This window comes from Perognathus longimembris, chromosome 13, assembly GCF_023159225.1.
Source record: "Perognathus longimembris pacificus isolate PPM17 chromosome 13, ASM2315922v1, whole genome shotgun sequence".
Classification (NCBI taxonomy): Eukaryota; Metazoa; Chordata; class Mammalia; order Rodentia; family Heteromyidae; genus Perognathus; species Perognathus longimembris.
Window position 1 is genome coordinate 54,850,843 of NC_063173.1, and position 11,072 is coordinate 54,861,914.

At 51.3% G+C, this 11,072-nt stretch overlaps 2 protein-coding genes across 3 annotated transcripts; one reads left to right on the top strand and one right to left on the bottom strand.

Annotated features, from left to right (window-relative positions):
• Positions 1-1,790: 1,790 nt before the first annotated feature.
• Positions 1,791-4,882, bottom strand: Tmem258 (transmembrane protein 258). The gene is made up of 4 exons (XM_048361158.1): positions 4,796-4,882; positions 2,819-2,928; positions 2,162-2,297; positions 1,791-1,896 (listed from the first exon to the last, which is right to left on the bottom strand). The coding sequence occupies exons 1-3, from the start codon at positions 4,796-4,798 to the stop codon at positions 2,171-2,173; spliced, it is 240 nt and encodes a 79-aa protein (XP_048217115.1). The 5' UTR covers positions 4,799-4,882; the 3' UTR covers positions 1,791-1,896; positions 2,162-2,170.
• A 241-nt stretch (positions 4,883-5,123) lies between these two features.
• Fen1 (flap structure-specific endonuclease 1) lies at positions 5,124-9,144 on the top strand. 2 transcript variants are annotated; one of them, XM_048361157.1, is made up of 2 exons: positions 5,124-5,267; positions 7,345-9,144. In XM_048361157.1, the coding sequence occupies exon 2, from the start codon at positions 7,360-7,362 to the stop codon at positions 8,500-8,502; it is 1,143 nt and encodes a 380-aa protein (XP_048217114.1). In that variant the 5' UTR covers positions 5,124-5,267; positions 7,345-7,359; the 3' UTR covers positions 8,503-9,144. The 2 variants fall into 2 exon arrangements, with proteins under 2 accessions (XP_048217114.1, XP_048217112.1); XM_048361155.1 differs by having other exon boundaries at positions 5,124-5,263; positions 7,342-9,144.
• The last annotated feature ends 1,928 nt before the right edge of the window (positions 9,145-11,072 follow it).

An 11,072-nucleotide genomic window follows, 5' to 3' on the forward strand; every position in this document is an offset into this window, starting at 1 on the left:
CACTTAAACCAGGGCAGGAAGGGGTGGAAGGCTGGAGCTTTGGGGCGACGCCCGCCATGACAAGGCTGCGGCACTGGTCCCTCCCAGGAACCCCAGCCATCCATCCCATCCCAGTGTAAGGCTGGATCCCCCCCCCCCCCCCACTGGCCCGCAGTGGCCTTGTCTCCTGAAATCCAGAGGCAGGGGCATGGCACCCTTCCTGGGCTTGGCGTCAGGCTGGAAGGGCTCAACGGGCCCCACCTCTGCCAGGAGCAGAGCAGTGGATTTAGGCTTAGGAAGAAGTTTTCTCTAAGTGCCAACTTCATTCACCATTTTTTTTTACCAAGGCCTGGAACATTCCAAGGCTACACGCAGGCTCATGGGAGAGTGTGGCAGTGACTTAGCAAGAAAGGGAGTGGCCATCCTTGTTCTGTGCCGTCCTGCCATCTCTTTGGGAACGAGGCCTTGCTGCTCTCCTGCTCCGAGTGGGAGGCTTTCCTGTGGGGGGCTCTGGCCCCCTTCTGCTGTGGATCTCAAAGCACTTATCTTCAGGACAGGGAAGCACTCGAGGGGCTCAGGGACAGCAGGCTTGCCTTCCCCCTTGCCTCCTTGCCCCTTCCCAATGTGGCTCAACCTCCTGCCATAGGAAGCATGGGACTCCCTGCCGCTCTCAGAACGCTCTTTGGCCCACAGTGCCTTCAACCGCCTCGCCCCACACCCATTAACTGGATGTTGGGGTTTCCTCACCAGAGGGGTACTCTTGGATTGCAGCCCCTCAGTCCTTAACTGGAAAGTGGCCCTCCATTGGCCCCTGGAGTCCCCGTGGACAGAGCCCGGGTCCCACGGCAGCTGGCTGTTCCTATGTCTGAGGGAGGGTCCTCCGTGCAAGAGTTGGGGTCAAGTCCAGGCTCCAAGCTGCTTGAGGGGGGGTCAACTCTGGACCAAAGTTGCCTTAAGCCCAAGGTAGAAAAGGGCTCAGGGAGGGTGAAGGGGCCAGCTGCTGGAGGTGGACGGCCGGGATGGCCCTCCCTGGGTCCCCCTGGCTGCCCGCCCTTCCTCTCTCCTCTCCGGCACCTATTCCCTAGGCCCTGGGCGAATTCCCTCCTAGCTCCAAGCTGTACATAGGCTTCCTAGCAGACCCCTGCCCACACAGCCTTAGTGACGCGCACACGCACAGAGCGCCCCTAACGCCCCGTCTTCTCCCCGAGCGCTGACTCATATTTATCGTGTACCCAGTCTGACTCTGAGGTGGGCAGAGGGGAGCCGCTGAGGCCTGCTTGCTCCCCGTCCCCCTGGATTGTCCTTTTCTGAAGGAAATATACATATATAAATAAATGTATAAATACTGCTTTGTATCCGAGCTCGCCTCCTCTCCCTTCTTGCGACCGTCTTGGTGGGAGAGGACGTCACCTGCGGGGCTGGAGAGCTTCATACAGCGTCGGCCTCAGACATCCCTTGCCCCGGCCACATCTCCCTGGCATACCTCTCCTGCCCGTCGACCCGCCAGCCCACCTGTCAGCTGATGGAAAAGCGGCCTTGGGAGGGAGCGTGGTGAAATCATCCAGCCGGAGCAGGCTGGTGGAGCTCCGAGGAGGGGATTAGCCCAGCACAAAACCCGACAGGTGCTTATAGAAATTGAAGAGGGCAGGCCTGGACCCCTCCTATCCACAGGTAAAGTCCGATGACAGGCTATCCCAGCCACACAGGCAGTCCGGCCCTGAGGCAGAGCCACGTGTGAAAGGTGAGGCTAGGGCAGTCTTGTGAGTCCCGGCCCCACGCACCCAACACCCAGAAAAGACAGGAGATAGCACTGTCACACATCTGCTTTTATTGGAAACAGCAGGTGGGGCTCTTCCAGCAACAGTAAAAAAAGTTAAATTACAAAAGCAGGGATTTGGTGAAGCCTCTGGTGGGTACCTGAAAAAGGGCAGGGTGTCAAGATTAGCCAGAGCCCCCCGCCCCCTACCCCCCACTCCTTTTTATGAAACCCTGTGCTCCTTGGAATAAGCTGACGGGTGCATGCCGGGCAGGGAAAGAGGCACATGTGCCGAGGGTCGCCAGCCATGCCACTGAGTCTGGACTATGAAGTCTTGCAGGTGAGAGCCTGCCAGAGTGGTGGCTACAGGAGGCTTCTCCAGGTTGTACCCCAGGGTACAGAGTGTACCACCCTGTCACCACTTACCGTGGAGGCTCATACATAGATGCCAACCCAGAGGAGGAGGAAGAGGACTCCAAAGCCCATGAAGAGCGAGGCCACCAAGGAGATGAGGAGCTCTTTGTAGATGTCCCGAGTGTACTTGGTGGAAGTAACCTCATAACTGGGCAGGGCTGCTAAGGAGAAGCACTGCTGGACTGAGGATACAGGAGGTTGTCCAACAACACCACAAGCTGTAAAACAGGGGCTTTCTGGGAAGCTTATCTGGCTCAGTGTATCCAAGAGATTACTTGAGAGCTGGTACTCCGTACCATCAACATCCTCTATTCTCTCTGAGGAAATCAGACCCCCCCCCAAGGGCCACGTCGCTGGTCTCAAGTCATAAAGCTCATGGGTAGTAGAGCCAGAACAAGCTGGTTCAGGCTTTTGGAGAGCTGAGCACACTCTTCCTTATTCCAACCTCAGCTCTTCTAGGACAGGCCCTCCTAGAAGCCTGAAGAGCAAACTGAGCTCACCTGAACTTGACCAATAAGAGCATGCCCCATCCTTGAACATCACCAACCTTCCCTTTCCCTATCTCATACCAATGTACAAAACTAGCAGGGTGCACGGCCCTCACATGGTTTCTTCCTTAGCTTCCCACATCACTAATCCTGGTCTACTGACTGCTCAATAAAAGGATACACGAAGAACCAGGCAGTGAAGAACATGCCAATGGCCAGAAGCACCACGGTGAGATGGGGGAAGACAGCTGGGTTGACAGGGCTGGTGTATCTGCTCATGGCCTCGAGCTCCTAGGAGAGGGCAGATCAGAGCTGTCACAGAATCCCATCATCTGTCTGGGGAAAACACTGAGCAGTCTTGTGCTGCTGGGACTGCCAGAGGCTCATTTTAGCTCGGGAAACGCAGGAATCCTTCAAGAACAGACATCAAGCAATTCCTTGTTGGAATGACAAATACACTGGCATCTTGAAACAGAGGTGGCAACTTCTCTGTAGTATAAGACAAGAGACAGCTAGGAATGAGACTTTGTCATGAGTGGTTGGCTGCAAATCAATGGTCCTCAGCAAATTCTGAGGCCAATGTCCACTATGAAAAGGTGATCGATGGTATAGAATCTGCCTGGGGAAAAAAAACCACACAAAAAGTGTACCTACCATTTGTGGAGCTGTATGGACCTGTGTCTATAAACTCCACACTACTATCCGTGCTATAAAGCAGAACCTAGATTAACACCCAGATCACTACTTCTAATTCAATTGCACAACTCTCACTAGTTATGGAATCTTAGGATCCACCAGCAAAAGCCATCAGTTAAAATTCTTGCTCTAGGGCTGGGAATGTGGCCTAGTGGTAGAGTGCTTGCCTAGCATGAATGAAGCCCTGGGTTCAATTCCTCAGCACTACATACACTGAAAAAGCTAGACGTGGCACAGTGGCTCAAGTGGTAGAGTGCCAGCCCTGAGCAAAAAGAAGCCAGGGACAGTGCCCAGGGTCTGAGTTCAAACCCCAGGACTGGCAAAATAAATAAATAAATAAATAAATTCTTGCTTAGATGTGTGTGGCACTCTCCATGACTCTTGCCATGTGATGACACACTGTACCACCTAAGATTCTATCATCAAGGCCAACTGCAGATGTGCCCCCATGGTTTGGACCTCTGGAACTGTGAGCTAAAATAAACCTCTTCTTTAAAAGAAAAAGAAATTCTGTCTCTACTGAATCATCTGAGTTCTCAGTAAAGTGGTTATAATCAAGTCTGTTTCACAGGGCTGCTGTATGATTTAAGAAAGATGAATAATGACGCATCTATTCAATGCCTGGCATAGAGTAGTTTGCTCAATAGGTTTGTTTTTGTTTCCTTCCTAAGGTTGCCCAGCCGTTTATGAGATAATGCCCGTGAAAGAGGGCTATAAATGTAAAGTTCTGTACAAATGTTAGCTTCCATTGTCACCCATCAGCCAAGGCTGCGCAAATCCAGAACATAACAACTCCACAAGAAGTAAATGGACCCCATTGTTCTAAGAGACACAGGAATTCAATTCAGTAAACAATTATGTCCCCCTGACCCCCCTGAAAGCGATAAAGACAATTGCTGTCCTTTATTGAGCTCCCAATTGCAGGCCCTGTGTTTGACACTGGGAATACAAAGATGAATAGACATCATCCCAGAGCTACAGGCATGTCGGATGGTAGTCACTAGGAGGCGTGGCAGCTCACAAAGAAGTCCATGAAACGTGGCACTAGGTCTGCACAGACTGGGGGCTCCTAGGAGACCGTGGCCAAGTGCCTCGCTGAAAAAAAATGACATATGCCCAGGACCTCGTAGGATGAGTTCAACGGGCGGATCTTTCCAGACAGAGATAACAGATCACAGGACCCAGAAATACGAGCTGAAAGGTACTTACAGCGCTCCCCACACCTCTCACCCTTACAATCACGGGGTGGGTAAACTCAGTGAGATGTAAATCTCAGCCCCAGGAGTCCCACGCAAGAGGCCTTTCCCGCCCCCACACCCCAATTCTGGCCTGGGGTTCAGGGGCATCCCGCCCTCTGGAGCCCAGGCGGCGGGGGTCTCCGCGAAAGAAGGTGTTGTGTGGGGGTCGGACGCTCAGTGGTCCCGGACCACAGCCCCGTCGGGAACTCCCGTAGCCCTCTCACCATCTTGCCCTGCTCAGTGTATGCTGCGTCTCCGCCAACCGGAAGAACACGTCGGCGGGAGCTAGCGCCTAGCCCAGCCGGAAACGGAAGTGCCTCGCGCAAGTGGCATTGTGGGAAATGTAGTCCCGAGCTTCCAGATGTGGCTGGAGCCGGGGCTCTAGAGGCCTGCCTGGTGTAGGTAGAGCAAGGATGGACGGTGGGAGGAGGTAGGACAGGATCACCGAGAGGGCCAGCTGTCTCCGAAGTAACGTCCCTGAAAACGGACTCCGAAGAGGTGGGCCGTGTACTACCCTCCCCAGAAGGCAGTGCGCGGCGCGCGGGTCACGTGGCGGCAGCGCGGGCTTTGGAAGACTGCAGAGTGTGAGCGGCGGCCGGCGGCTCCTGCGGAAGAGCGGGGCTTGAGACCGTCCTGGACGCCACCGCTCGGACCCAGCGCTGCCTGCCGAGGTCTCGCGCCCCATAGGCCAGGTGAGACCCCGCGAGTGACGCCTCCGACGGAGACGGGGTCCGCTGTGCACGGGGCGCCGCGGGGAGCCGGGGCCCTGGCGCGCGCGGGGTTCCAGGTCGGGAGGCCCCCGCCACTTGTTGCAGGCTTCTGAACCTCCCCTTTTCCACCTGGAAGAGGATAGTGGCGTCCACCTTATGGGATTGTGGTGTCGTTTTCCGCGTACTAGGAACTTCTGAAACTGGGCTTCCTGCCTTCGTCTGTGTGGGGTAACCTGGCAGACCGTTGTTTTCTTTGTACACATTGAAGCAGAGAAGCCAGGGTGAGGCCTGAACCGAAGGACCGTTGTTTTCTTTGTACACATTGAAGCAGAGAAGCCAGGGTGAGGCCTGAGCCACAGAAATTTCAACCTAGGGCTGAATGACTACAGCATACTGGCCCCTAAATTAGAGCCTTGGGTGGGTGTAAGTACCGTGATACCACATTTGGACTGTAGCAGGGAGAAAATACAAAGGGAATTCCCAGCAACATTCTAATAAGTCAGAATCTAGTAGTAAACTAAAGGGAATACGGAGGATAAAGAAAACAGTGTGTGAGACAGCCCCTCCCCTCCCCATTCAGATATATTGTTCTTGCTAATCCTTTGAGGATGCTTCATGGGTCAGAGCTTCTTTGGAAAACAAATGAGATGCACATTGCATTTGCTTAACTGATATTAATGCTGTTCTTTAGGACTTTAGGACTCAAGTCTACCATTAAGGCCTCTGGACTCTTAATGCTGAGCCATGTACTTGATGCATTTTTATGTAGCAGTATGCTGGTTTAAGCCATTGCCTTATCCACAGAACTTTTACTTTAAAAAAAATTACTTTATCGTTGTTTTAGAGGTGATATACAACGGGATTACCTTTACATAGTCAGGTAATAAGTACATTTCATTCCTTTTGCATAGTATCATCTGTTCCCTCATTCTCTCTCATTCCCTCCCTCCCATCTCCGTCCACGAGTTGCGTGGTTCACTTCCATCAATGTCCAGGGCAGCCAGTGGGCTACCCTGCTATACTTTTTCACCCGTTTTCCACTGATTCTATGCCCTTCCCCCACCTTCCCTCTGATGTGCACGTGTATGCTCTGTATATGAGGTAAAGAATATAGAGTCATTAGAAACCAAAAACAAATTAAGAAAAGGCCCTTTGTTTCCTTATCTTTGGAGTTTGTCTCAGTATATATATTATTTATATATATTTTATATATATACATATATATATGATTAGGCATTTGGGTGTTACAGCTTGGTGCTCTTCTAAGACTATACTCTTTTGGTCTCACTATATATGGGTGGCTAGAATCCTGTATAATTCTGTTATCCTGTTGCATTTTAAATCTAACTTCTGCATATCAGGGAGAACACGTGCCATTTGTGTCTGATCTTGATTTACCTTGTTCAACATGATTTGTTCTAGTTCCATCCATTTCCCTGTGAATGACATTATTTTATCCTTTATCCTTTCTAATGGCTGTATAAAACTCCATTGTGTATAGATACCACATTTTTTGCATCTACCTATTTTGTGGGGCATCTGTGTTTCCATGTCTTGGGTATTGTGTCGTATAGCAATGAATATGGATATGCGGGTGTCATGATCATATCCCAGCTCACGATGCTCAGGGTAGAGGCCAAGGAGTGGTATAGCTGGGTTGCAGGGAAGGTCTATGTTTAGTTTTTTGAGGAACCCCCAGACTGCTGTCCAGAGCGGTTGTATTAGTTGACATTCCCACCAGCAGGGCTTCCTTTTTCTCCACATCCCCACCAGCAACTTGTAAGTTTTTTTAAAAACAAAACATCCACAGTATCTCATTCCTCTAAGCACCAGATAAGTTTCTGATGTAGTAAGCCTTAGTGCTGAGTGACTGCTAAACTATAAGTCTCTTGAGCGAGGGTTCTGGTCTTGTTCATCTTCTCTGCTTTGCTGGCTTGGTGCCTTTTTGGGGGAGCGGGGTTGATGAATTTGATTAGACATGAAGTTGGTGAGATAGCACCAATTATAACCTGTGCTCCTTGTACATCTTTAAAGTCCTCTCACTCATCTTTGTTTTGTAGCAATCACTCTGTGTTGCCATGGGAATTCAAGGCCTGGCCAAACTAATTGCTGATGTGGCTCCCAGTGCCATCCGGGAGAATGACATCAAGAGCTACTTTGGTCGCAAAGTGGCCATTGATGCCTCCATGAGCATCTATCAGTTCCTGATCGCTGTTCGTCAGGGTGGGGATGTGCTCCAGAACGAGGAGGGGGAGACCACGAGCCACCTGATGGGCATGTTCTACCGCACCATCCGCATGATGGAGAATGGCATCAAGCCCGTGTATATCTTTGACGGCAAACCACCGCAGCTCAAGTCAGGTGAGCTGGCCAAGCGCAGCGAGCGGCGGGCGGAGGCTGAGAAGCAGCTGCAGGAGGCTCAGGCGGCTGGGGCCGAGGAAGAGGTAGAAAAATTCACCAAACGGCTAGTGAAGGTCACCAAGCAGCACAACGACGAATGCAAGCACCTGCTGAGCCTCATGGGAATCCCATACCTGGATGCCCCCAGCGAGGCCGAGGCCAGCTGTGCTGCCCTGGTGAAAGCTGGCAAGGTCTACGCCGCGGCCACCGAAGACATGGACTGCCTCACCTTCGGCAGCCCAGTGCTGATGCGACACCTGACAGCCAGTGAGGCCAAGAAGCTGCCCATCCAGGAGTTCCACCTGAGCCGGATTCTGCAGGAGCTGGGTCTGAACCAGGAGCAGTTTGTGGATCTTTGTATCCTGCTGGGCAGCGACTACTGCGAGAGCATCCGGGGCATCGGGCCCAAGCGGGCCGTCGACCTCATCCAGAAGCACAAGAGCATCGAGGAGATTGTGCGGCGGCTTGACCCCAACAAATACCCGGTGCCAGAAAACTGGCTCCACAAGGAGGCCCAGCAGCTCTTCCTGGAGCCCGAGGTCCTGGACGCAGAGTCCGTGGAGCTCAAGTGGAGTGAGCCAAACGAAGAAGAGCTGGTCAAGTTCATGTGTGGTGAAAAGCAGTTCTCTGAGGATCGAATCCGCAGCGGGGTCAAGCGGCTGAGCAAGAGCCGCCAAGGCAGCACCCAGGGCCGCCTGGATGATTTCTTCAAGGTCACCGGCTCGCTCTCCTCCGCCAAGCGCAAGCCACCGGAACCCAAGGGCTCTGCTAAGAAGAAGGCCAAGGCCGGAGCCGCGGGGAAGTTCAAAAGGGGAAAGTAAATGTTTCCCTATGTGGTCCTTCCTTAACTCCAGAATGCCTGCCTTAGACCCCCAAGAGCTAGAGCTAGCACCTTCCAAGGGGCGGGGTGGGGATCCCATTGCTTTTTCAGTGCTGCCCTTCTCAGTTGTGTTTCTCTCCCTTTACACTTGAATTAATGGCAGGAAGGCCACAAGAGTGCTTTGTGTTTTTATTTTTTGGGTTTAGCTCAGGAAAGTGTGTTGGGCTCAAGTCACTTCTCAGGCAGCTTAGTGGACACTGGACCCATTATTAGGTGAGAAGTTTTCAAGAAGGAGCTAAATGGTAGGCATGAATAGACAGAGAGGACTTCCTGGTTGGCCAGCTTGTGGCTAATGGGAAGTGACTGCGAACGAGGCTGCTTCTTCCTCACCCTGCAAAGAGCCCGCAGGAAGGTCTCTGCTTAGCCTGTGGGAAAAGACAAGCAGAGCACAGTAGTCTCAATCATGGGCAATAAAGGTTGGCTTACTGTGAGGCAGAAATTTGAACTTGCTGTTCAGAGGAGTAAAATGTTCTGTGGCCTTTTGAGGCATCTACTGAGTTGAAACCTTGGGATAAGACATTGGTTTGTGTGTGTTGTTTTTATTTTGAAGCTATGAAGAAAAAGAATGAATAAAATTGTATTAGTCACCTTTGAGGACTTTTGCATTGCTGGCGGGGATCCTTGGGTGGTTTGAGCATGACCAGGAGGTGGCGCCACGCTCCATGCAATGGCGGTAGCAGGTCTGGCGCATCCTTTGCAGGATGCAGTTTGAGTAAGTTGATCTCTGATGTCCCACCTTCTTGCTCTGAGGCAAAGAAGCTCCTTTGGGAAAGCTTTGTAATTTACATCAACTAGCTCCCTAACAGCACTTATTTTGCCAGTTCTCTTACCATTCAGAAGCCATTCTATGATATCTGAATTCTGGTTGCTGTTTCCTAGAAATGAATGTTTTGAAAACTTTAGAGTTTGGTGGAAGCTACCTTCTAGAGTTTGGGGTGTTTTTTTTGTTTTGTTTTGTTTTGTTTTGAGGATTAATATCACTGCCGTTTGAAGGGAATTAACTGTCCAAAATGTGTCTTGACATACAATGCACAAAACTAATGCCATTGGTTCCTAATCTAGGTTTTTTGTTGGTCATAGGGCGTGAACTTGGGGCCTGGCTGCTGTCTCTGTGCGCATGGCTAGTGCTCTGTCACTTAAAGCCACAAGACCACTTCTGGTTTTCTAGTGGCTCATTGAAGCTAAGAGTCTTACAGACTTTTCTGCCTGGGCTGGCTTCGAACCATAATCTTCAGATCTCAGCCTTCTTAGTAGCTAGGATTACAGGCGTGAGCTACCAGTGCCTGGCTTGGTTCCTACCCTTTGAATGGTGCAAACAATTGTCCAAGTGAAATCTTAGGTAAAACCTCAGGATGAGATTTAGCTGAGGCAGGATAGTCTTCCCTAACAATGGCCCCACAGCAAGATTGAGACACCCCCTCCAAGACATACATTCTACCCAGGGAAGGAACTTAGGTCACTTCTACTTCAGCATTTTTATTTTAATTTTTGGTGCTAGTACTGGGGCTTGAACTCCAGACTTGGGCACTGTCCCATAGGTTTTTCACTCGAACCACTGCTTCCTTTCCTATTTTTTGTGGGGGAGTGGGGAAGTCCTAGGGCTTGGACTCAGGGCCTTAGCACTGTTCCTGGCTTCTCTTTGCTCAAGGCCAGCACTCTTCCACTTGAACCACAGCACCACTTGTGGCTTTTTCCGTTTATGTGGTGCTGAGGAATTGAACCCAGGGCTTTGTGCATGCTAGGCAAGCACTCTACCACTAAGGCACATTCCCAGCCCCCCCTTTCCTATATTTTGTTTTTGTTTTGTTTTTTGCCAGTCCTGGGCCTTGGACTCAGGGTCTGAGCACTGTCCCTGGCTTCTTCCCGCTCAAGGCTAGCACTCTGCCACTTGAGCCACAGCGCCGCTTCTGGCCATTTTCTGTATATGTGGTGCTGGGGAATCGAACCTAGGGCCTCGTGTATCCGAGGCAGGCACTCTTGCCACTAGGCTATATCCCCAGCCCTCCCTGGATTCTTTTTGCTCAAGGCTGGCACTCTACCACTTGAGCCACAGCGCCCCTTCTGGCCATTTTCTTTATATATGTGGTGCTGGGGAATCGAACCCAGGGCTTCATATATTCAAGGCAAGCACTCTTGCCACTAGGCCTTATTCCAGCCCTTTCCTATATTTTAATAGTGGTTAACTGGAGGAGTCTCATGGACTTTATTGCCCTGGCTGGCTTTGAACCGTGATCCCCAGATCTCAGCCTCCTGAGTAGCTGGGATTCCAGGTGTGAGCCACAGGTACATGGCTTGAGCTCCATTTCCTGACTTAGAATACTTGGCTGTAAACTGTAGTAATGATGATGGGTAGCACTAAGTAGGGGTGATCAGACTTCACCCCCTCAGCACAGCAGCACTCACTGGCAGTATCCAGTGATAGGTTTTCTTTTAAAATCAGAACTACTTGGTCTTGTAGAAGCCTGCTCACCTGGAGCTCTGCATGGATCTTCTGCAGGATCACTTCTGCCT